This window comes from Danio rerio, chromosome 15 (genome assembly GCF_052040795.2).
Source record: "Danio rerio strain M-AB ecotype USA chromosome 15, GRCz13ab, whole genome shotgun sequence".
In the NCBI taxonomy this organism is placed as follows: domain Eukaryota; kingdom Metazoa; phylum Chordata; class Actinopteri; order Cypriniformes; family Danionidae; genus Danio; species Danio rerio.
In genome coordinates, this window is record NC_141035.1 from 37,582,501 (window position 1) to 37,609,082 (window position 26,582).

Genomic DNA, 26,582 nt, shown 5'->3' on the forward strand with positions numbered 1-26,582 from the left:
TTATGTATAAAACCTAATAAGAAAGTCAGTGGGGGTGACATGGTTAGCACTGTCGCCTCACAACAAGAAGTTCGCTGGTTCAAGTTGGTTCAAACTGGCTCAGTCAGCATTTCTGTGTGGAACACGTTCCCCCCGTGTTCATGTCTGTTTACTCCTAGTGCTCCGGTTTCCCCCACAGTTCAAAGGCATGTGCTATGGGTGAATTAAATAAAGTAAATTGGCCGTAGTGTATGAGTGTGTATGGATGCTTCCCAGTACTGGGTAGGCTGGAAGGGCATCAGCAATGTTTATTGTATTGATGTTAATTGTAGCAAATGAGTTTACCCTAACAGGGATTAATAAACCACTGCTCTGTTATCATATTACTTCATTTACTTAATACAAAAAAATAGAAAATGTTTTTGTGCATTTCGGTAAATTATTTTTCAAATTACAGTGGCAACAATTCACAAATCATCAAGAAAGTAGAGCAAAAAAAACAAGCAAAAAAATATAAATGTTATTTTAAATCACTCGCCTCATTTCTGTCTTTTCTGTATCTCCTTTTAAAAGGTTTATAAATAAATTAAAAGACAATCAAATAAATATAAATAAAAAGAAAAATGTAAAAGGAAGTGAGTGAGAAGAGATGGCCTAATAAGTCACATTAGTTAGAGTTTAATCTAGTTTTGAGTTCAGGGAAGTTTTTTTTTTTTTTCTTCTCTGTAATATTATCTTCCTGTACAGTGCGAGAGAGATCCAGACCTGGGCACTGACCCACAAAATTAAATTTTACACTGCGGCGCTCTGATAGAAGTCAGAGCAAGAGGAAAAGTCCAAGAAAGAGAGAGAGACAGACTTGTGAAGTGGTGAGAGGAATATAAAATGAACCGGTGGAAAGAGTATATAACAAACTATTAATTAATTTTGGGAGACAGATTGTATCAGTGAGACGCAACCATATGGATAATTAAACTCTCGGATATTCATAAATAGCTAAAATAATAATTTTCTAGATCAGAGGTGTCAAACGCTGAGCTAACAGGATGATTTAAGCAAGCAAACTAAGCAGAAAATTAAATGATTATTATTTCATGTCATTATAAATTGATTGAGTAAACCTGAGTTAATATTTAATGTTAATAAACATCAACGTCAAACTCTACAGAGTCTACAGGATGACTTAAAGAAAAAGAAATCTAAATAAGTCAATTAAAACACATAAATCCTGAAAAATGCATAATAATTTATCATCATAATTTAATATTTGATCATAATTAAGACTGTCAAGAGTAGAGTCCAAAGGATGATTTAAGAAAATAAATTATAAAAATAAATTATTAAAAAAGTCATTGTTAAACATAAAAAAATCAAATTTAGATTAGTATGTAAAAAAATAATGCATTTCACTTATTTATTGTTCTTTATTGTTCGTTGTATTATTGCAATGTGATGTCTGTCTTGTTAATGGGATTTCATGCAAGCTTGTAATTCTCAGCATTTTTAATTTGTTATTGTATTTCTTGTAGTGTTTTGAGTTTAAGAACAGCGCATCATAAATAAAACTTATTATTAGTATTATTAAACTTAGATATATACAGTATACATAAATAAAACAAAGTGTTCTAGACTAGAGGTGTCAAATACACAGCCGATAGGATAATTTAAGTGGGTAAAAGGTGGAGAAAATGCCATGTTTATTTGTTAATGATATATTGATAATCTTGAGTAGAACAACTATTAAATATTTATGATTAGTGGTTTGTTCCTCTAATTAAAAATCCCTGTTAAAGCCGCTGTCAAAAATGACAAATAAAAGTTTATATAACTGACCTGATATATTGTAATAATTCTGAGGTTGCACAACAAAGGTTTTCAAAACAAAACAAAATTAAATTAAATTAAATTAAGAAAAAAAATAAAAATACAATAAAAATACAATCAAATCAAATAAAAAAAATCTAAACTTAATAAAAAAGAAAAGAAAAGAAAAAGAAAAGTAAAAAAGAAAAAAGAAAAAAGAAAAAATAAAGAAAAGAAAAGAAAAGAAAAAGAAAAACGCAAATGAAATAAAATAAACAAAATGAAAACAATAAAATCAAATAAAATCAAAACAAAAATAAAATACCATAAAATAAAATAAAGTAAAAATAAAAATAAAATAACATAAAATCAAAATAAATAAATAAAATATTATAAAAAATTAATTAAATAAAATAACAAATAAAAAATTAAATTAAATTAAATACAAATTAACAACATTGTGTTGATCAAAAAAATAATAATAAAAAATCTTAATAAACTGAACAACAAAACATCTTTATCTATCATTATAATTCACTTCATAGAAAAAGTTTCATCCTTATCAGTGGTTTGTTCAAATTAAAAATCATTATTAAATCTACTGTCAAACAGTGATTTGGTGGAATAAAAAATAAATAATTTATATTGTTAGCTAATACTTTTTATCTTCTTTAGTCTTTAATATTTAGGATTATTAGCTAAAAAAAACTCAGTAATGACCACTTAAAAGAGGTCGATTCAATACTGGACACTCACCAAGCCACGTGTTCATCTTCTTTGAGCTGCAGTGCTCGAGAAGCGGCTGAATCAACACATCCAGATCTTCTTTAGGAGCCTCTTTAGTGAACTGCTGCTTCCAGCGAGAAAAAAAAAACAAGAGAGAGAGCGAGGAGAGCACTTTAAAGGACAGAGATTGAGGTCAATGCAGCGCTACAATCCTTCACCATTAACACCTACTTCGTTGAGCTTGCTCGGCAGAAATTTGCCAAGGCACCTCAGAGGAAGGGCATCATAAAAATCACAGTAACAAGAAGAAGAATAAAAATAATAAAAATAATAAAGTGTCACCGACCTCCACGGTTATGTGCAGCGGGTCCATGATCTGCCAGATAAGCAGAGAGAGAACATCAATAGCCAGCAGAACGGCGACGGTGGCGTACAGCTTCCACGGCTCCAAGTGCTGCGAACAACATAACAACGACGTAATTATTAGTTTGTGTTACATGGACACAAAACATCGAGACCATAACAAGCAGAAATAGCTGTTCATGCACAGCAGCTTTCAACACTGTATAGTAGCATTTATATTGGAGAAAGAAGAAAATCTATTATGTGTATGTGTTGTTCTTTATGTAATGGATTGTTTATTCTAAAAACTAAATTTAATTGACTTGTCGATTCTCAGGCAGTCCAATTTTTTTCACAAGGACATTAAAGTCCACATAAAACATAAGAGCGACTATTTTTTTTTATTTGCATATTATGGAGCAGTTCCAAAAGAAACGTAATATTAAATGAGAACAGTGGGTGTGGCTTGTGTACTACCGGAATCTAATTGGATGTAGTGAAGTAGGCATTTCATTAAGAAAGATCTGGAAGAGGGTTTCAAGAGAGATATTACAACCTAACAGACACCTCATCTTCATCATTTCTGTTTGTTGTCAAAGCAAACAACTGAAGGGGCGTGGTTAAGTATGTTAACCACGCCCAATAGCTCAGACAGACGTTGTCAGTGTTCTGCCACTCTGTTCTTGTAAATTCTTGTTTTGGTGGCAGAGTCCGGACACTAGCTCTGTCTTGTCCTGTCCTGTTGTGCTTGGCTCAAGTTTTCTTGAGTCGAGCACTCATTTTTTGTCATTGTGTGTGTCTCTGGTGCTGTCGTGAGCACGCGCAGATCGTGCGCGCTCCCGCTTCTGAGTGTGCTTGGGACGCGCTCTTGTGCTCCATTTGTGTTTTGTTCTGTCGGCATTGCGCTGTTTCATCCTCAGCATCTCAGTCTGTTTGGTTTTGGTTCCGGTTGGGGCTGAGATGAAACATGCACGTTGCATATGTGTGAGCGCACGGTAAGGTGTTTTAATTTATTGTGTGCTCGTGTATTGCCTCTGTTTATGTTGTAGCGTCTGTTTATGTGTCAGTGCTTTAGTCTTGTTGATTAATGTAAACGCGCGGTTAATGAGTTCTTTCATTGACTGCGTGTTCTTGTCCCGTTTTATGTGAGCACATCGCTTGTGGTGTTCTTGTGTCATGTGCTCTCCCGTCTAATGTCTAGTCCCACCCTCCTTGTTAACCCATTATTAGTTTATCATGTTCACCTGTTTGTTTGTTGATTATTTCTGCTTATATTCTCCTCATGCCTGCTGTCCTGTGCCAGTTCATCATCGTTTATAGCCCTGTCCTGTTTCCAGTTCTGATCCCTGCCAGCCTGCCCAGTCAAGTTTGTTTGTTTATTCGTTTTGTTTTATTAATGTCCGAGGCTCCTGATAAAGACCTATCTTTTTATTAAAGCATACACTTAATGCATCACATAGCGGTATGATGCATGAATGTGCTCCACGCAGGGTTTTTTTTTTGCATCTCGTTTATAAACAATATGAAGAGCAGCTATGCTAATTATTTTCTTTATTCTCTATTTCCACCTGGGGATACTCATCCCAAGGCCCCCAGAGACTATGCAGTGCCACCAATGTGATCCAAGACCAGCAACAAGATGATCCCAAGGTTGCTATAATCCTGGACCAGGCCGGATGATAAGTGGCTTCAGTGGTGGTCTTTACAAAGGAGTGGAGTTCTTTATTCCTGTGATGCTCCAGGGACAGACGAGTCTTCGCTAAACCAAGCGTCTCCAGCATTTTCCAGCCTTCTGCACCTAGACTGCAGCTCTGCACAAGACATTTGGCCAGAGGGGAAATGTTCGTGCCCAATTGAGCCTGGTCTCTCTCTCTCTCAAGGTTTTTTAATTCTTCGCTTTTGCTAATTGGTGAAGTTTTTTCCTTGCCACTGTCGCCACTGGCTTGCATAGTTCGGGACCCGTAAATCTGAAGATACAGAAGAATAACTAAATAACTGAAGCACTAATTATAAATGTTAAATATTTGTTTAAAGCTACATGTATAGGAGGGATTCAGGAGTAACATATTGTCAAGTTATTATAATGTATGTACACACTTAGTTCTCTTTATTAGAGTGGTTACTCGTCTTTGATAACATTCAATCAATTAATCATCCGTTCAATCAAAGTTGATTTACGGTCATTCTATGGATCATTTCCCTCAACACAACTCTATTAATCACCGCTTTTTTAAGTTTTCGCATGCTCACGTTGGTATCAGATTTGACAGCATCAGGCCAACAAGTTCTTGGGCAGCCTTTGTTCCTACTTCTGCTGACCATTCCCAGCATGACTGCCTTCTCAAGTGAATTGCTAAGCATGACATGGCCAAAATTGGATCATTTCTGTTTGGTAATCTTGGCTTTCAGCGAGGTCTTTTTCATGATGCACTCTAGAACTTCTTTGCTGGAGATTCTTGCTGTCCACGGGATGCACAACAGTCTCCTCCAGCACCACAAATTGAAGGTGGCGATCGATTTTCTGTCTGTCTTCTTGATCATCCAGGTCTCGCAGCCATAGAGTAAGTTTCTATGGGAGACCACATGGTAAAGTCAGGTTGCTGCCAGAAGTGGTGTTAGTGAGGCCAGCAGTAGGCGCTCAACCAGCAGTCTGTGTGGGTCCTAACGCCCCAGTTTAGTAAAAGGGACTCCATACTGCTCAGTGAGAGCCATCTTTCCGATGAGAGGTTAAACCTGACTGGTCGTTAAAAGTGTACTTTATAACATCACTTACCTCTCCATGGATTCATCGGTTTTACTGTTCATTAAAAATAAAATGATTTAATTATACAAGTTACGGTCTTAGTATTATATAACAAATCTATACTTTTGATTTAAGAAAATGTAAACATAAATCACCCTAAATGTGAAGTGAAATGGGTTATACACAGACTTGTGTCTTTTATTATCAGATTTAATAAACTACAATAGACTTTATACAAGTATAAAGTACAAGACGCATGCAATAAGAAATAAAGATAACGTAAAGCAATTTGGTAAACAAAGACAACCTTGTACAAAACGGTAACATATTTAAAGATAATTATAAAAGGTGACAGACAAAATAATACACCTGATAACAAATAATAGATTTATAAGACCAAAAACTGTCTGTTATATACGCACAAAATGTATTAAATATCATGTATTAACTACAATGACAGATGCAATCCAGCGGTACATCCTTGATGGACTTGGCTGTAAAGGTGCTCTCAGCGGGAGAGGTGATAACGAAGCTCCCGCTGACAAGCTGGGGGTCAGAGTTCGCATAAGCTGAGGTGCATCGCCAAAGACGTGCTATCTATGTAAACAAACGGCTGATTAGAGTTTAAAACAACTACATTCTCTCCTGAAAAACTCTTAAAACTTGTAACACAACAGAGGAGATTTTTAAAATCGTGCGGTTTTCTCCTCCGTCATTAGCTTTTGCTGATTATGCTGCAATGCATTCTTGGATTGGACCTCTAAAAGCATCCTTGACAAAAGGGGCGGAGCAAGTACACATCCGGGAATTTTATCTGTACTTGGCAAGATGTAAACTTTGAATTGGAACAATACTTCGGCGACAGTTAATGACGTTTCACAAGGACACAAGAACGCAAGTACAGACAAGAACGCATACAAAGAAACAGCCTTGGAAACTATTTTGAAGTCAATTTTGACTTTATAAAATCAAATTGGTTTTGGAACGACACAAAATAACTACATTTTTAAAGAACTGCCACCTTCTCAATTACACATTTATTTTCCTGTCAAGGTGAATGATGGAATGGCTCTGACACCATAACAATTGTGTTTACTTGCATTGCATGGTGGGTAACAGGAAAGCGGGAATGCCAATCACCAGCAAACATGACGAAAGTGGTGTGTTACAAATGTGGAGTTATTTTAAGTTCATACTGCATCCATTAATCCCTGGCCGCAGGCTCCCTCTGGGCTGGCAGACTGGGAAAACGGGATAGAAGTGAATTTCGCAGCACACTTTCTCCTCTCTCTCTCTTTCTCTCTCCGCCTTAATCGCCGTGCAGGCGTCAAATGACCCGAGAGCCTCCGTTTCACCACATTCTGCCTGAGCGCCGAACTTTCTTCAAGTGCTGTCGAACCACTTAGGCAAATTGCCCCATTATGGACATCAGGAGAGTTGAAAGTCATCTCGATTCGTCGTGCGGAGCGCTTGAATAATAAAGCCCCCTGAAGGTCGGATTTCCGTAAAAAGAAGTTTAACGCTCATCCATATTCATCTATATTCCACAGCCTGGGTAATCTGGTCGTCGTTTGATGAGGTCTTTGGGTTTCCCTAATGCCGTGTCTTATTGCTTTAGGACACAGGATCAGAGCAAGCACACGTGTCAGGATGCTAATAGTGTGTTTATTTATGTTGTGTTAGAGTGAAGCAGACTGAAGAGTGTGTGAGATGTTTTATCCTCTTTTTCATGCTGGGAAGCTTCATCTAGCTCTGTGGATTGTTTAATATGCAGTGAACTCTGAGTAGCTCTGCGTAATGCCTACTCGCTGCTCATCATATCTGCAGATTCGGCAAAATTATCCAAAATAATTAAGGGGTTACTGAAAAACGCAAAGTCCTGTCATCGCTGTGATTAAGCGAAATGTAATTTCAATTAAATGAATTAGGTCTGTGTGGACGCATCCTCATGATTCAAAACGCTTATATGGCACAATAGGAAATGTTTGTGCTGTTGAATGTTTTATTATGTAATATTTTGCTATGAATTATTACTAATGTATTTGTAAAATAATATAAAAAAATTATAACAAATATTTATTTTTTCCAAAATAATTTTGCAGTCCACTGTTTTTTTTAAACTGATTATGTATTATAAATAATTATTAATTAATTGATAACATATTAACTGATAATTATTAAAATATTTTTACATTAGTCCTATAACATTGTAAAATATTTTTGCTAAGTTTAAACATAAGCTTAAAACTATTTTAATTTGATTAAATTTACAAATGAGCAATATCACTTGAGTAGCAGTGCAATGTGGCTGTATATCGGATGACGATATACAGTACAGCCACATCACAATGCTACGAGTGTGATATTACGTTTATACAGCAGTTCGACGCCATAATCTTGTATATAAAAAGAAAATCAAACATGGAGAGTATAAAAATCTTTTTGTATTAGGAACTACTTTCTTCCGCCATTCATTTACATCGGCAGTTGACAGTCAGAACAGCAGAAGCTTTTACTAATTCACCAACGTCACTTTAGAGCTAGTGTTTGAAAGATTCTCTAGTGTAATGTCTAAAGTAAGGACGAAATAGGTGATTTTGCTGACATTGTAAAATTATAAGGCTGAACGGCATGAAATGTCATCAATCTACAGTGACATCTCCCTACAGTATTAGTCTATTACAGTCTACAGTATTTCTCTGTTGCAATTGGGATATCACAATAATTAACCCCGACAAAAAGCAGCACAATCACTGCCAGATTACTGTTGTGTTTAAGATAAGGAAAAACGCTAAACACATGCGGGCTTTTCTTCTTTCTTTTTGCCAACACAACAAATTCCTGATATGCGAGTCCCATCTCAGACTCAATACACTACAGTTATATGGTATAAATACAGCACCACAACATACAAAAGAGAGAGACTGACTCATGACTAGGATGACTGAAAATTAGAAGTCCATGTGCATATACCCCATTACAATGTTCAAAGAAAGTCTGAAAAACACAATAAATTAACACATAGCAGTAATGTAGTGCCCACTTATCACATTTACCTTCCTTTTCTCCTTCTTCTCATCTTTCTTGGTGAAAACAGTATGAACCCACCAGATCTTGGTGAACATGCTGCCATAGGCCAAACTGAAGCCCAGTCCCAGCAGCCACAGCCGAAACTACAACACAACCACAGAAAGACTTTATTCAGTGCTACATGCAGCTACAAAACAGACATTCATTTTTACATCTTCATAAGATAAGTATAAGACATATGTTCTTTTTGTAAATGTCGGCATAAAATCTATTTCCCCCTACTACTTTTTTCCCTCCAACTATACTACTTTTTAAGAAACATTTAAAAATTTTTGGAACCATAAACACGTCAGGCTAAACAATGAAAATAAATCATAGACTCCTGCTGTCTTCATTAGTTTCAAGAACACAGATTTCTTTACAATTTGATATATCATCTTTGGATATCTTTCTTTTCAGGGGATATAAAGTAAGCCACTGCCTTGTTCAGGTATATTGCATGCTTGGATGTTGGTTTATAAACAATTTGTTTTTCAAATGTTTCCTGAATCGTGGGCTGACAAGTAGCTTTAGATGTGGTGGGTTGTTTTCTGCTGAAAAAACTGTTGCCCTAAAAAACTGAATAAAATATTCATAAAAACAAGCTAAAAAAAGTACATATACTGTAGGAATGGTATAATAGAAAAATCTTGAGGTTTTAAAACCTTGACTTTTCCACAGTAAACCTTGAAACCGGTTATCATCCCATGCCTACAAATGAGAGGCAGTGGCGATTAAAAAAGGGGCTATAATGTTTCCAACAGTACCTGGCAAACCACAGGGAATTGTGATCTACGGACATGGAGGCCATCGATGCCCAGAGGAAAGACAGCGGCCAGAGCCAGAACACAACCCACCGCGGTCATGTTGTTCAGATACGGCTGAGAGTTCTGGATGTACCTGTCAGATGAAGAAATCAACACCTAAATGACAAGCTTCTGATATGAGATCAAATAAAGTGTTGGAACTGACAAGGAGCCTTAAAATAAAGAAAAATCTAATTTTCTTCTCCATTATAAATAACAACTCACTAACTGATCATACATTACCTGATAATGATTAAAATACATTTTATTATTCAAAAGTTTAAACATATGTTTTAAACAATTTTGTTAGAATTAAAGTAACAACTTACAATAAACCCCTATTCCTTTACATTAGATACTGCAGTAAAATTGATTTATTCTATATTATATATGTATTTCTATATTCTTTAAATCCACTTTGCTATTTTATAGCTAATTTGCCCTGCATTATTTTTAATATTTAAATAGTAATTTTATTTATATTATTAGCATCAAATATAAATTCATTCTCTATTATAAATAATAATGCATTAATTAATGATGCATTGTCTGATAATTATTTTTTTAAATTTATGAGTTTTAAACATAAGCTTCTGTTATTTGAAGTGCCAAAACTTTACTCTGCAGTTTAGAGTGGATTTTATTACAAATGTTATCTAAGATAATTTCATTTTATCTCTCAAACATGTGTGAGGCTCATTTTTAGAGTTTAAAAAAAAATATATATATTGTAATTGTGTAAAATTTTGTAATCGTTGTCTTATTTCTAATAACTACTTTTGTGTGAAACTTTATTTTTCTATAAGGATTTAAACATCCACAGCTTGTTTATAATGAACAAGTTCACTTAAATAGCAGTTTCGTGTCTTGTTGTTCCTCATCTATTACGCCCCATTCACACTGGGCTTTAGGGTCAACGTTTGTCAGAGAGCATGTCTGAATTTGGGGCTGAGGCAATCGTCATAGCAGCATCAGCCAATTAATTAGTCAGCAATCGGCTACTTTCTAAGCTGATGTATTTGCATTAAGCGATCTGATTGGCTGACGCTTCCATCGGCACTTGAAAAGTTGAGAGAGTCCCAACTTCTGCAGCAATGAACGCCACTGAAGCAGTGCTGATGGATCCATAATGCAGCTTGGCAACGCCTCACGTCATCCCATTCAAAGAGCATGGGAAGCGTTGAAGCTGACGCCCCGTGTAAATGGGGTGTTATGAATGGCAGCAATAACTACAACTGGCTGAATGTTTTCCTTTTCGTTCCCCCTTGACCAATTAAAAAAAAAATCAAAGGGATGTAATTGTAAATAAACTATATTAAAATACTGAATATTAATATTTTTGTGCACCTGTTTTTCAATATTTATAATTATATTATTACTATATTATATTATATAATAATAATATAATTATTATATATAATAATATAATTATTACATATTATTTTCCATATTTATTGTGTTAACGTTAATTATTGACTGAACCAACATTAACATTATATTTTTACAGCATTAGTTAACTGTTTATGTTACTTAACAAACACAATTATTTTTTGTTATATATGTGTGTGTGCATATGCATTTATGTCTTCCACAATTACTGTCCATGCTTTTAATGCACGGTATCTGATCAACAAACATGTAGAAATTATCATTAATATTTACAAACGCTCCAGACACTTTCCTGTTTAACAAACTGAAGTAGTGAGTGGTTTTATGGTGTTTGTGTATGATTATACGTATCCATATTATCAATGTTCTATTTATTACAGTGGTATTATTTTCCACATGACCTAGGAAAACCTAACAAAAAAAGTTATTTAAATATTGTTGAACATAAGCTAAATGTAAAAATAAATTGAAAAGGTAAACACAAATACAGCTGAGGTGAAAATGATTAGTGATTTTTCCTTTTCCAAATATTTCCCAAATGATGCTAAACAGAGCAAGGACATTTTCACAGTAATTCCTATAATATTTTTTCTTCAGGGGAAAGTCTTATTTGTTTTATTTTGGCTAGAATAAAAGCAGTTTTTCATTTTTTTAAGAATCATTTTAAGGTCAAAATTATCAGCCCCCTTGAGCTATATATTTTTTCCGATAGCCTGCAAAACAAACCATCGTTATACAATGATTTGCCCAATTACTCTAACTTGCCTAGTTAACCGAGTTAAGCCTTTAAATGTCACTTTTAACTGTATAGAAGTGTTTTGAAAAATCTCTAGTAAAATATTATGTACTGTCATAATGGCAAAGATAAAATAAATCAGTTATTAGAAATGAGTTATTAAAACTATTATGTTTAGAAATGTGTCGAAAAATATTCTGTCCGTTAAGCAGAAATTGGAGGAAAATATACAGGAGGGCTAATAATTCTGACTTTAACTGCACATGTATTTGTTTTGATGTGATTACACTGACCTGACGCTGCTGTTGTAAATATTGAATGAGAGGCAGACGATGCCCAGCAGGATCCCGAGTCCAGCAAACACAGACACGGAGACAAAGAGCTTCTGAGAGAGATACCTGAACTCCTTTATCACTTTGGTCTGGTCTGCCGGTGGACTGAGGCCTGTCAACATCACAAAACAGAGACGAAATATCAGAGAAACTGCAGATAAGAGCGTCAGATCACAGAGCGGTGACACCAGATGGAGAGAGAAAAACTGTGATTGACTTCATTGACAGTTTGAAGAGCGAAAAAAGCCAAGTAGAGAGTCATTAGCTTCATCTGCGCTGTCAGACTTCAGAACACATGACGAGCGGAGAATATTAATGGAGGTTTCTGACAGACGGTTTGCTGTGAAATAAGGCCACTGGGCCGGTTTGACACGTCAATCGTGTGGAAAATTTTCTGGGGGGAAAAAAGGAAGCTCGCGACATTCACACTTAAGCAGGACCAGACGCAATCTGACTTCTTTCACACTTTTCACACTCTCTGCTCAATTTAGCGAGAAATCTGGAGAATTCTGTGAAACAGATTTAAAGAGGTGTTAAATGGAGCTGGAGGAACTGCTTCCCAAAATACAAAAAAAACATTAAATAAATAAAAACTGAAATAAATAAATAAATAAAAAGATAAATAAATAAATAAATAAATAAATATAAATAAATAAATAAATAAATAAATAAATAAAAATGAAAAAAATAAAATAAAATAAATACATAAAACATTAAATAAATACATCAATTAAATTAAATAAACAAACAAATATAGAAATAAATAATAATAAAAAATAAACAATATATAAATATAAATAAACAAACAAATAAAAAACTATAAAAACACAATGAACAAACAAACAACAAATAAACAAATAAACAAAAAGGAAGATCGCAACATTCACACTTAAGCAGGACCAAACGCAATCTGACTTCTTTGACACTTTTCACACTCTTCGCTCAATTTAGCGAGAAATCTGGAGAATTCTGTGAAACAGATTTAAAGAGGTGTTAAATGGAGCTGGGAGTACTTCTTCCCAAAAAACAAATAAACATTAGAAAAAAATGTAACAAATGAATGCAAGATTCCAGGAATGGGTCAAATAATCAATAATTGCAATAACTTAAATTAGATTAATACTTTATCAAAATTACTAAATTATTATTTAAATGAAACAGTGTAACAATGTACTAATTAAACGAGTTGAAAGAATTATGGTACTGTGCTATAATAGATCATATACTGTAATTAGACGAATAAGCTGATAGTCAATAATAATTTGTTCGAAAAATCAATACAAATAATAATACAAAAATGATTATTAAATGAATTTTACATAATAATAATAATAATAATAAAAATAATAATAACAATAACTATAATGATAATAATGATAATAATAAATAAAATAAATAAATAAAATCAATAACACATAAAAATAAGCAGACAAATAAATAAATTAATTAATTAATAAACAAATACATAAAAATAGAAATAAAAAACGAAATTAAAACACATAAAATAAACAAAAACAAAAATAAACAAACAAACAACTAAAGTGATAATCAAATAAACAAATAAATATAAAAATTAAATAAATTATCAAATTAGTAAAAAAAATAATTAATAAATAAATATAAAATAAATAAATATAAAAAATAAAACAAGCAAATAAATATATAAATATATAAATAAACAAATAAACAAATAAATGAAAACTAAATAAATAAATAAATAAATCCATAAATAAATAAATATAGAAATAAGTATATGAACAAATAAACTAATTAATAAAAACAAAATAAATAAACTGACCAATATTATTAGTCCCTTTAGCTACAGAACAAACCACTCTTGGCCATTGATTTCACACAGTCGGCTAAACAGCTTTCATTTCTTTAACAAAAACATCAGTGACAACACCAGCCTAAATTATCACAACTACCTTAACATTTCACAGATCATTCACACATCAAATGAGCTAACAGTGTCAATTACAGCCCTATAGCGAATGCATTGTATACGTGTTGTATCACCACGAATGTTATCAATCTTACAGGAACTGTGACTACTTTATAATTATAAAACCAACATCTTGCTATTCAATCTGTCACTATAATTATAACCAAAAAAGCAGGATTCTGGTGGGAGCAATAATCACCGTGATGATTACTGTCTTGTGTGCATCACTTTCTGAAACAGGCGAACAAATGACAGGCCCTGACACGAGTTAAAATGAGAGTTTTTTTGTCTGTCAGAGGAAAGCGTGTCATTATCGGCGATGCCAAGCTGACCGTGAGGGACATGTGTTGGTGACAGCTGGTGCTCGGGTTTGTCAAACTGACACTATGTTTGTTGATATTTTTTTCAGGATGACGGGTCAGGAGTGACATTTGAGACTGCAATGCAGTGAGAGATAAATGTGTGTGTGTGTGTGTGTGTGTGTTGTAAAAAAAAATGGATAAAGATTCAAAGTAAACCATTTGTTCAAAGTTGTTGGAAAATAATCACATAAAAAATTATACTTTGAACCAACTTTAAAAAACTACTGTAATTTTTTCCTGCTAAAATGAGTAGTTTTTCCTCAAAGTATAATTTAATGTTGGTTCAAACTCTAAAATTTCATTACTGTGTAGTGTTTCTGCTAAAATGAGTAGTTTTTCCTTAAAGTAGAGGTCTGCGCTGGACTGTTTTTATAATCCCGCTCCCAGGAGGTTTTATTCCGTATCCGACCGCTCACGCTGAATATTCAGCCTTTGTTTACCTGCCCCCCGCTTAGAATAATTTTTTACTCGACCCAATCATTCCCACAAAATTTATGCCCCGTTTACGCTAATATATTTTTGTTGTAAAATGCATTAGTTTTTCATGTCATCCGTCCACACTACGCCAGAGTTTTCGAGTGCTGAAAACGGTGCTTTTATTCTAAAACGCTTCTGCTTTGGGTCAGTGTGAATAGGGGAAAACGGAGAAATCTGAAAACGGAGACAGGGCTGCAGATATTATCTGATTGGGGCTTTTTTCTCAATATTAAGTAGCCTAAACAAAGTTCAGTCTTGCATCCTTTGCTTGTACCCTAAGTTTAGACTTTGCAGGTTTGATATGGAAAACAAACTCCAGAAGACACGTCAGATAAATCTTTAAAGGGAACAGTGTACTTTATAACCTCATTTACTTCACCCTGCTACGTTATTTCACTCTCTTAAAAATAAAATGAAAGCATGATATGCTGCGACTGCAGCTGGTCCAGAACGCAGCTGCTAGGCTTTCAACAGGCAAAAAAAAACGAGAGCACATTACACCTGTACTGGTTTCCGTACACTGGCTGTATGTACTGCTGTATGTTTTTAAATCCGTCCATGGCCTGGCCCCTAAGTATATTTCTGAGTTAATTAATATACACCAACCCATGAGATCTCTTCGCTCTAAGGATCGACTCTATGTGTAAGTTCCTTGATCATGCTTGAAATGTCAAGGTGATAGAGCTTTTTCAGTAGCAGCTCCAAGACTACAACCTTCCACTCTCCATAAGAACAGCGGCAACTTTTGAGTCTTTTCAGAGGTCACTGAGAACACACTTATTTTCTTAAACTTTTAATCATGCGTTGTGAGTTTATGTATTTTGGTTCTGGTATGTTTGCATGTGTTTTATGTGTTTTTTTTTTCATTGTGGTTTGTTGAAAGTGCTCTAGAAATAAATTGAATTGAGGAACTGTCTATTTTCATGTTGATATTAGCAACTTGACATCAAATATGTTGAGGCATCATGTAGCTACGTGTTTATATGAGCGTCATTCACTGTATGACCTCCGACATGCATAGCTCTCATGGCTGCAGTGCATGCCAGAGTGTGTGTGCGTGATGTGCGTTTTCAGTGGTATAGTGTGGACGGAGAGCTGTTCAGACGCTGGGTGAAACACCAGTGTGGATGTGGATCGTTTTCATTCTAAAACACTGTTTTAAAACTAAAAAGTAATAGTGTAAACGGGCCTTAGATCTGGTTTCCAAAATCTCACGTTTAAATTGGTACTACCAAAAGAAAGATATAACAGATAAAACTGTAGGCTAAATGTCAGTTTTGTTTGCCCCTTTGTGATGAGACATGAGTGCCACCTTAAACCTCAGGTTCCAGTCTTGTGCCTTTGAGATACTATAAACTTTATAAACTATAAACTATAAACTTTGAGATATTATAAAATCGCGCAAAGGATTTTTTTTCCATTTGCATCTATGATGCATAAAAAAGACTCCCATACATCAGACTTGCCTGATGTGGGTTTCCTAAGAGTAAACTGACCGTTTTCTAATGCAAGCTAAAAGTCCTTCAAGGACAGCGCATCTTCCGTTTTCTCTGCCATGGTAAAGCCCACTCTCAGGACCGTTATGCAGATGATGCGCGCACAGACTGTGTGAAAAAAAAGTGCAGAGAAAATGTGCAGAGAAAGCACTGGTCATGCATTCATCATGCGTAATAGTTGTGAACACTGGCTGTACCGGTGCTCAATGAGAATGAGGAAATCACAGATATGCTTTTCCGAAATAATGTTGGGACTCGGGAGCACTATATTGTTAGACCGCCTGCTCCTGTTCAAATTAGCTAAGTTACTGACGGCTATCACGTTTTATTTAGAAACTTAATTCCGCGCTGCAAGAAATCTGGTCGGGTTGCAGACCTCTACCCTTAGAGTATAATTAAACTTTGGTTCAAATTTCAAAATGTCATTCGTTCATGGATTTTCCTTCAGCTTAGTCCATTATTTATCAAGAGTTGACACAGTGGAATGAACCGCCAACTATTCCAGCATAAGTGTTACGCAGCAGATGCCACAACCCAGTACTGCAAAACACCCACACACTCTAACATTCACAAACACACTCAAACTCTAAATTGGTTGCTGCTGGAAGGGCATCCGTTGTGTAAAACATATGCTGGATAAGTTTCATTCCGCTGTGGCGACCCCTGATAAATAAAGGGACTAAGCAGAAGGAAAAAGAATTAATGAAATCCAGTGTTTAATTGTTTGAGAATTGACTAAACTAATGGTTAAAGTTTCTAATTGTTAAAGCTAAATGTTTGCTCAATCTGATATGCACTCATACCAATCAACCCTCCCGTTATTCACAGGATTTTCCCGTATTTTTGCAATTCTTTACAGCTATCATCTAGCAAAAGGTATTTTCCTGTATTTCTCCTGTATTTTAATCTTTCTAGGAAGGGTGGCAATAAACACTAAACCAATCCTCGCTATACTAAACCCATTCGGCCAAACCACAAGGGGACACCACTTGCTCTTAAAGGGCCATGAAACCCCCTCGTTTCAGCGGGGTGTTTTCACACCTCTACTTTGGTAAAAGTCAGAAAAGTGGGCGTGTCCAGCTTTGTTTAGGGGGGAGTGTCAGAGGAACTAAAGAGGGATGGTGTGGGAGTGTCTATTTGGGCGCGCTGAGTTTCAGAGTCAAAATACACACATAGGGGACAAAGCGACTGTGTTTACATGGACATCTGTAGTCAAATTATTTGGCAAATTACTAAATGGTGGACATTAACTGCAGTTGGGCTCTTTCATTCAGGGAATTCATTTATGTCCCTCGCGACAAACGAGATTTTTGATTCGAGGAGCTGCTCTAAGCGTGTATTTTTCATGCAATGTTTGATACCGCACAGCGTATGAAAGAAAAAAACCCTCCGCATTTCCCGGAAACTTAGATGCACACGGCAGGTAGTGTCAGAAAGCTGCGTGTGTTATTCCGGTCACAGAATGCGGTGAAAATCATACACGAGGCAAAAGTTTGGTTGTGGTGCTAACATGTTTAGACTCGGTGCAATAGTTTGTTCGATATGAAAAAACTGAATAAACAAAGAGCACTGGTCGCTTACTTACCAAATCTGTAGTGACAGGACAATCACCAGCAATTAGAGCCGCATCTTTATTAAGAGGAGACTACAAGCGAATCCGGATCTCAGCGTTTGCAGATGAGAACAGCTCTCAGGTAAACAATAATCCTCCTTAGACACGTAAGTTATTGTTGTCAAGCTTCGCGTACACTGTAATCCACACGTGACTCCAGCCGCGCTCTCACAGAGAGAAAATGAAAACAAAACTTAACTGCAGCAAACTATAAAAGCAACACTTCACGCTTGTTTTGCCAATACAACGTGGCGTCTCTGTCGTCTAAACACTATGACAGTAATGAATATTAATGAAGTTGCACAATAGAGCGCGCTGATTGGTTTGAACCAAGCTTTACTCATGCATTCATGCATCACACAGTAAGACGTATTAAGACACATTCTGGCACAGACGTCCAGTCTGCACGCTGGAATACACGCTATTATGTCATGACCGTGACGCAGCTTCAAAAATTTGTTTCAAACCGAAAGTACGAATTTGCTTGAAATAACTCAAAAACAACCAATTTACACTTTTTAGTGAAATATAGGTGTCCTAATAGTGTTTTTAGCAGTGTGGGACACATATACGACTGTCAACAGCTCAAAAAATGTGTTTTGGTGTTTCGTGATCCTTTAAATATAAATCTGTTCTATACTTTCAATTTATTTAGGTATGAAAAAAATTGAAATACATATATAAACAGCGGGATTCCCTTCCTTTCCATTACAGATGACGTTTGCCACTTCTATGCAATCCTCAAAACAGCCAGTTCACGTAGCAGTACGTGACTGTCAGTTGCGCTGCATAGTGATTTAAAGCGGAGTGAAAGTGGACATTCTGGGGTTTGAATGCTTGTTTGAACAGACATATACACATAATGATAATAATAATAACAACAACATCTAAACATGTCAATCTTCGCAGGTTTTCTTTTAAACACAACTTTTGTCTTAAATGAGCAAAAAAAAAATTTTAAAAAATCCAAGCAATCAAATGTTTTCAATATAGATCTGTGCATTTTTTAAGTGACAGCTCTGTTATTTGGTGTAATAAAATGAATAAGGGGAGGGGAGATGGGTATCACTTATTTTTTTACATCCCAATGTTGACATGTATGTGTAAATGCAAGACTTCAGCAGCTCAACAGTTCAAGGAAAATGCAGTTATTTCATCAAAGTTACCAGGGAACGTGCTCAAAACACACTGAAATGAATGGCGTTTATAGTGTAGTGTTTCTGTTGTCCTTAATCTGAAAATCAGGACAAAATATTGCTTCAGAGTCCTGACTTACCAACAGTTTCCACAGCAATTTGAAGGTAAAAGTCATGCTGTAGTGGTTGTCAGGAGCTATACTGAAAGATGACAGAAAATCGAGGCCACTACCCTATGGATCAAAAGAACATACAAACTCAGGTCCTGACTTCAGGTTACAGGTGTTGTGTATGTGTGTTTTTTTAAAAGGACAAAGTATTGTTTCAGTAGAAAATTGAAAAGTGCCAAAATGCTTGAGATTCTCACCCAATAGATCCCGCTATTTGGAAAGAACATCTGCTGTTTCTGCTATTATCAAGGGCAACAAAAAAAGAGGCAAGAAATGTCATGCCAGCTTGACGCTCTGCTGTTCTCCGTGGGGGAGAGAGGAAGGAGAGACTAAATGGGTCATAACTCAGAGTTCAGCTTTTCTGAAAATAGCCACCAATAGATAAAACGGGGGTACATTTGCAATTGAGCGAGGAAAATGCTTGTAAACTGTCACATTGTGTGCCCTTTTGTGGAAAGCGGAGCAGAGAAAGACCCGTTTCAGGACGTTTATTGAGTCCATTTTTGGAGATCTGATCATGAGTGGGCATTACCTTGAAATCCATAAGCACTTATTACATTATTAATTTAGTAGATTATTGGAAATTATATAATAATAAGAATTATATAAATATATAATCATTTATTTCTGATTGGCTCCTAAAGCACCATTTAGAGCATTTAAAAAAATGCATTACTGTCATATACAGTTGAAGTCAATATTAGTCCTTCTGTGATTTTTTTTGTCTTTTTTTCTTTTAAATTTTTACCGAATTATGTTTAACAGAGCAAGGAATTTTTCACAGTATTTCCTATAATATTTTTTCTTATGGAGAAAGTCTTATTTGTTTTAATTTGGCTAGAATAAAAGCAGTTTTAATTTTTTTTAAAGACCATTTTAACCCTTTAACTGCCACACCAATAAAAAAAAAAATAGACTGCATTTCTTAACTCCTATAATGTTGCTATAAAACACTCAATGGATTTTTTTCCAACACATCCCATAATTTCTAAAATGTCAACCTCTGTCAAATGGTTGATATGTCGGTTTTAGGAGTGTAACAGGTCATGGTTGATCCGTGATTCATGCGGATCCCAACCCACGGTTTGGAACACACATAATCTGCGGATTAATACTTTTTTTTGTACTGTAGATTAATCCTTAATTTGTAATGATCACAGAGAGATCACCTCTCACGTTATTGAAATCACATGTATGAAAGTGTTTAGGCTAGTATCTTCAAAAATATCTAGTAAAATTGTATGTACCGTCATCATGGCAAGAATAAAAGATGAGTAATTAGAAAAGAGTTATTAAAATTATTATATTTTGAAATGTGTCGAGAAATTGGGGATAAATATATACAGGGCAGCTAATAATTCTGACTTCAACTGTATATTCATTACACTTTACCCAATATAAATATAAAATATTATCATGTTATCATGTATCATATCATTCGATATCAATAATTATCGAAAATTTTAATAATACATTAAGGAACATTGATTTTTTTTATTTAACCACTTTATTTTAATTTACCAACATTTCTAAGCTAAAATATTTAAACAAAATACCTATAATAAAATGAACATAAGTGTTAAAGAGACTCATACTTGATAAATAAAATGTTACAAAGTGTGTATAATGGTAAAGATAGATCAACATCTGTGGGGTGTCAATAATAATGACACAGTAAACCTCAAACTCTGTAAACAAAACAAATTATGATAATCAGATCTAAGCTTTCAAGTTAAGGCACCAGCCGTCATTATTCAAATACATACTGGAACATTACAATTTATAAAGCTGAATGATTATATTATCGCTATGCTAAAAAAATCCTTCATATTGGAAGCTAGTGGCAGGGATGCACAAGAAAAGAAACCAAAAAGCCACTCTGGCGACATCATTACATCCTTTTTTATTTACAATTTCATCACTGCTGCTATATGGCAATCATTTTCGTGTGCGTTGTTATTCTGATTTGAAGTGACAAGCGCAAGCGTGTGCTTTGTGTTTGTCTGAGGTAATTAGTCTGCCATTATTACTGAAATGTGTAAATCCCATACAAAGTGTGAAGCAGATTGGTTCGTTCTAGCACTCGGTGGCATTTGGAAAAGTTCAGATGTTTTCAATTAGGTGTACCTGGAAAATGCCTTCATTGAAAATGACAAACTGACACCCTAAGCCACAGTTGTCAGACTCAGTTCCAAAAGGGCCGCAGCTCTGCACAGTTTAGTTCCAACCCTAATTAAACACACCTGATCAAACTAATTGAGTCCTTCAGGCTTGTTTGAAACCTACAGCTAAGTGTGTTGGAGCAGGGTTGGAACTAAACTGTGCAGGGCTTCGGCCCTCCAGGAATTGAGTTTGACACCCCTGCCCTAAGCTAATTGGCATCGAGATGGTAGCTCAGCAGCCACATTTTAATAAAACTATAGCACTTCATAATAAAACAACATGCCATTCATTCATTCATTTTCTTGTAAGCTCAGTCCCCCCATTATTCCGGGGTTGCCACAGTGGAATGAACCGCCAACTTATCCAGCAAGTTTTTACGCAGCGGATGCCCTTCCAGCCGCAACCCATCTCTGGGAAAACTACATGCCAAACTTTTTTTATTATCGATATTAACAATGGTGTTCGGTCAATAAATACCGATATCTGTTTTATTGCCCAGCCATAGTGAGATGTTACACTTGACAATAACATTACACTTTTAAAGTAAAGTGTACCAGCTGACAAAGAAAACCGACTGGCAAAAAAAAAAAAAAAAAAAAAAGAAAACTGGTGAGGGAAAAAATATACGCGTCAGAGGCAATTCTCATTTTTCAGATTCTCTAAATTTTATAATAAAAATGTTTTAGAGATCTGATCACGTGAATTGGAATTTCACTGATCACGGAAATTGTGCCCGATCACGCGGTTTCAGACGGTGTGTTACCTTCCAATCAGGACTTGAATATATATAATAATGAAGCTGAATGAGATCCAAAAGTTTACGTTCATATAATTATTAATCACCTGTTTCTAATCAGCCTGTCGCTAAAAGTGAGGAGGACATACCTCACAGAAGAGCTCTGTTTATTAACAGAGTTGTTGAATGGTAAAATAAGGTGAATTAAATAAAAAAAACAAGGAACATCCTGGATCTGTTTCTTCGCTCTTATTTATTCTTTTTTATATAAGTATCGAATCAGGTTTCAGTATCATAAAATACTCAAAATCAAATGACACACTCTGACTCGAAGGCAAAAAAAACCCTGATCGGGACATCCCTAGTTTTAATGCTCTCTGGTGTAGCATGACAGCTATATAGATGGCGGAGTCTAGGAGCAAATCAATGCGATAATTCCTTCCTCTGTACTAACCTAATAAACATGACTGAACATCTCCCGTCTCAAATAATCACTCAATCTGTTTCTCAACCACAGAGATGTCATTAAATTTGCTTAATCTTTCAGTGATGTCTTAACTATGTAATGCATGCTTAAATGAAGCTCCGGCAACTGTAACTGGGCTGCTATGGTTACTACTAATGGACTGGAACTAACGATTTTATTGCACATCTTCCAGCCAATCAGAATCAAGAGTTTCAACAGACAATGGGATAAATATCTATTAGGGGAAATGCCACTATGCAAAGAGTGCAAGTCTGCGGGAAACAGCTGATTAAAAGACTTTTAATAGTCTTAAAATCAACGTAAATTGGAAGTTGCTGGTCATTGATGTAATTCCAACTGAAATGCAATATAGAGTAGGGAGTGGGGCTTTCGCTCACAGCAACTAACGGTTATTCATTATTTATGCTTTTGAATTGCATTTTGGGACCTTGACCTTTCCTCCAAAAGTGTTTGATGTTCTCTTGCTGTCATTTTTAATAATCTGAAGTTATATATATATATATATATATATATATATATATATATATATATATATATATATATATATATATATATATATAGTTTGTGTTTGAGTTGTAAATTATGGTACAACCCATGGTAACAAACTGCCATTTGTAACATAGGAATGCTGGACAACGCACATGAGTATCCACATGCAGTTTCCTAAAGAGAGAATCGTCAGGCAGGCAACGGCAAGACATAATCATAAGGGTAATCCAGAAGCATAGTCAGAAACGGGTGAATAGTCAGTACAGGCTGCAAAACAACATTACCAAGAAAACAAGTAGAGGATCAAAACACGGAAGGACAAGACCAGGAAAATGCTTCATAATACTACAGGTTAACAAGACCAGCAACGTGTGTGTGAGACATGATTATAAAGTCCAGGTAATCAGTACATGATAAGTTACCAGCTGTGTGTGTGTAATAATGGGGATCAGGAACTGGTGTGTGTAAGGTCCATGATGGTATTTGTGGTCCAGTTCAGAGACAAATGTGCCAACACAATCTCACGGCAATTCGTAACTTTTTCATTTAGTGGCTAATTTGTACAAATTTGTACGATCTAATTCGTATATTTTAGTATGATTTGCTCATCTCCCAATGACAGTTGGGTTTAGGGGTGGAGTTAGGTGCCATGCCTCCTTTTTAAAATTGTACAATTTCATACGACTGAACTTGTATGAACTCATACGAATTAGCCACTGAACTACCAAAACATAAAATACTTAAGTTTTCTCGTGAGATCAGGCTGGATGTGCAGTTCTCCAGCGATCTGCAAGGATTAGATCACTGGTGATCAAAAATACCAATTCTTTTTCCTGCTATTATACAAAACCCTGGTAAATAACTGCCAGTAGTTTGTCCAGTTAGTTTACAGCTGTAATTCTCTTTTATTATTATTATTATTATTATTATTATTATTTCTTAAACAATATTTTGTCTCAAACTATTAAAAATGCCAATAAAAGTCACTTCTATAGATTTGCTGTTTTGAATTCTCAACATCAAACGTCGACAGGAAAGAGCTAATGCTCTCATAATGCAATTCACAACTGTGAATAAACATAAAACGCCACGTGAACTACAAATTACGGCTGTTAAATAACCAATTTTTTTTACATTGCATCAAACGGACGTTATCAGAAAGGAACTTCCAGTCCATCTTAAAAAGCACATGGTCAGAAAGTCAAAACAGTTTTGTTTCTTTCAGTGGATCAACTTGCACTGACTAATTGTGCACCAGCAAAATAAAGATTGTCAATTATTTTTTTTAATTGCACCTTACTCCAACACTTTTTCCAGACTTTTATGCATTTTTAATACTCTGAAGTGATAAATAGTCTGTGTTTTTGTTGTAAATCACAGTCCAAAAACCTGATAACAAACTGCCAGTATTTTTTCCTGTTATTTTACAGACTTAACTCTCTCTATATTATTTCTTAAACAATATCTTGTCTCAAACTACTAGAATGCCAAAAAGTCACTTTTATTGATTTGCAGTCAACATAAAACGTTGACAGAGAAGAGACAAAACTCCCATAATGCAATCCACAACCGTAAATAAACAGAAAACACCATGTGAACGGATCAAATGCACGCCAGCAAAATAAACATTATCAATTTTGATTCCAAGCTAACTTTACCCCTACACTTCTTCCAGACTTTGCTGCATTTTTACAGGGTATATGCAGCAATCCTAAAGAAAATTTCAATATCTTTTAAAGATTTTTTTTAAGACCTAACAAAGCATGAAATAATAAATTATGCGGCTGTTTTCAACAACAGGCTTCAGCCACTGTTTAAACTCGTCTGTCTCCAACCAGGAGTGCTCAAACTTACATTTTCCCATTTTGCCATCTGTTTCTCTCTATGGTTTCGATACATGTGGAGAGCGTCACATCATCTTCCTGCGTTTGTTGCAAATTACATGACATCATCATCACCCTGACACTCTAATTAAATACACCTGATCAAACTAATTGAGTCCTTCAGGCTTGTTTGAAACCTACAGGTAAGTGTGTTGGAGCAGAGTTGGAACTAAACTGTGCAGGGCTTCGGCCCTCCAGGAATTGAGTTTGACACCCCTGATGTAGACGGAGAAACTTGGCCGGACGGGCCCAGCCTGAATCGTTTGGATCGCCCACGCCATTGTTAATAATAGGAGGGAAATAAATATATTTATGCTTTTTTTGGAGTCTTTGGACAACGCTTGAACAAAATTTAAGACCTCGTAAAACACAATTAAGACTTTTTAATACCTTTTAAGGGCCTTCATTTTCTCATGTTTTATCAACTTTTAATACATTTTAAGGCCCTGCAAACATCCTGTTTTAATACTCTGAAGTGATATATAGTCTGTGTTTGAGTGGTAAATTTCAGTACAAAAACCTGGTAACAACTGCCAGTAGTTTGTCTAGTAGTTTAAATCTTTAACATCAAACTATGTTTGTTAAAAAATAAAACTCCCATGATGCAATCCATAACAGTAAATGAACAGAAAACACTATGTGAACCACAAAATATGGAACCTGTTAATTAACACATACTGTACAGTGCATTCAGAAAGTACTCATAGCGCTTCACTTTTTCCACATTTTTTTTATATTACAGCCTTATTCCAAATGAAAGACTAGTCAGGACAGAGGGCAAGACGAATGCAGCAACGTACAGAGACATCCTGAATGAAAACCTGCTTCAAAGTGCTCTTGACCTCAGACTGGGGCGATGGTTCATCTTCCAGCAGGACAATGACCCGAAGCACACCGCCAAAATATCAATGGAGTGGCTTCACAATAACTCGGTGAATGTCCTTGAGTGGCCCAGCCAGAGCGCAGACCTAAATCCTATTGAACATCTCTGGAGAAATCTGAAAATGGCTGTACACCATCACTTCCCATTCAACCTGATAGAGTTTAAGAGGTACTGCAAAGAGGAATGGGCAAAAATTCCCAAAGACCGGTGTGCCAAGCTTGTGGCATCATATTCAAAAAGACTTGAGGCTGTAATTGCTGCCAAATTGCTCTTTTTTTATTTCTATTAAATTTGCAACATTTAAAAAATCTATTTTTTTCACATTGTCATTATGGGGTACTGTGTGAAGATTTTTGAGGAAATAAATTAACTAAATCCATTATTGGAATAAGGCTGTAACATAAAAAATGTGGAAAAAGTGAAGCGCTATGAAGACTTTCCTGATGCATTGTACATTTATACTGCATCAAACTGATTTCATCAGAAAGAAACTGCCATTCCAGAGGGGAAGCACATGGTCAGACAGTCAAAACAGTTTTGTTTTTTCCAGTGGATTAACTTGCACTGATTAATTGTGTGCCAGCAAAATAAACATTGTCAATTTTGACTCCAAGCAGACTTTACACCTCCACTTCCAGACTTTGCAGTGAAACTTCAGCCTGCAACATTGATCTTCACCTTGTAGCCATTGTAAAAACAAGCACTGGTGAAGTGTGAGGTCATTACTGGTCTAATGTAGGGCAATGCAGCTTTGTTACCGTGGTGGAATCCACTCAATGGGATCACAGCATGAAGGACTGATTAGAGTCTAAATCAAG

At 35.3% G+C, this 26,582-nt stretch overlaps 1 protein-coding gene and 1 long non-coding RNA gene across 3 annotated transcripts in view; one reads left to right on the forward strand and one right to left on the reverse strand.

Annotated features, from left to right (window-relative positions):
• Positions 1-26,582, reverse strand: part of gabbr1a (gamma-aminobutyric acid (GABA) B receptor, 1a) — a 162,952-nt gene that overhangs the window by 47,694 nt on the left and 88,676 nt on the right. For both annotated transcript variants that reach the window (XM_087284439.1, XM_087284438.1), the window contains exons 16-20: positions 11,887-12,037; positions 9,430-9,562; positions 8,650-8,766; positions 2,855-2,962; positions 2,539-2,632 (exon numbers count right to left, since the gene is read on the reverse strand). In XM_087284439.1, the coding sequence (XP_087140565.1) occupies positions 2,539-2,632; positions 2,855-2,962; positions 8,650-8,766; positions 9,430-9,562; positions 11,887-12,037 (603 nt within the window). The remainder of the gene's footprint in view (positions 1-2,538; positions 2,633-2,854; positions 2,963-8,649; positions 8,767-9,429; positions 9,563-11,886; positions 12,038-26,582) is intronic.
• LOC147833720 (uncharacterized) lies at positions 19,676-21,894 on the forward strand. The gene is made up of 2 exons (XR_015509740.1): positions 19,676-21,057; positions 21,109-21,894. It is a non-coding gene; the product is annotated as an uncharacterized LOC147833720 (long non-coding RNA).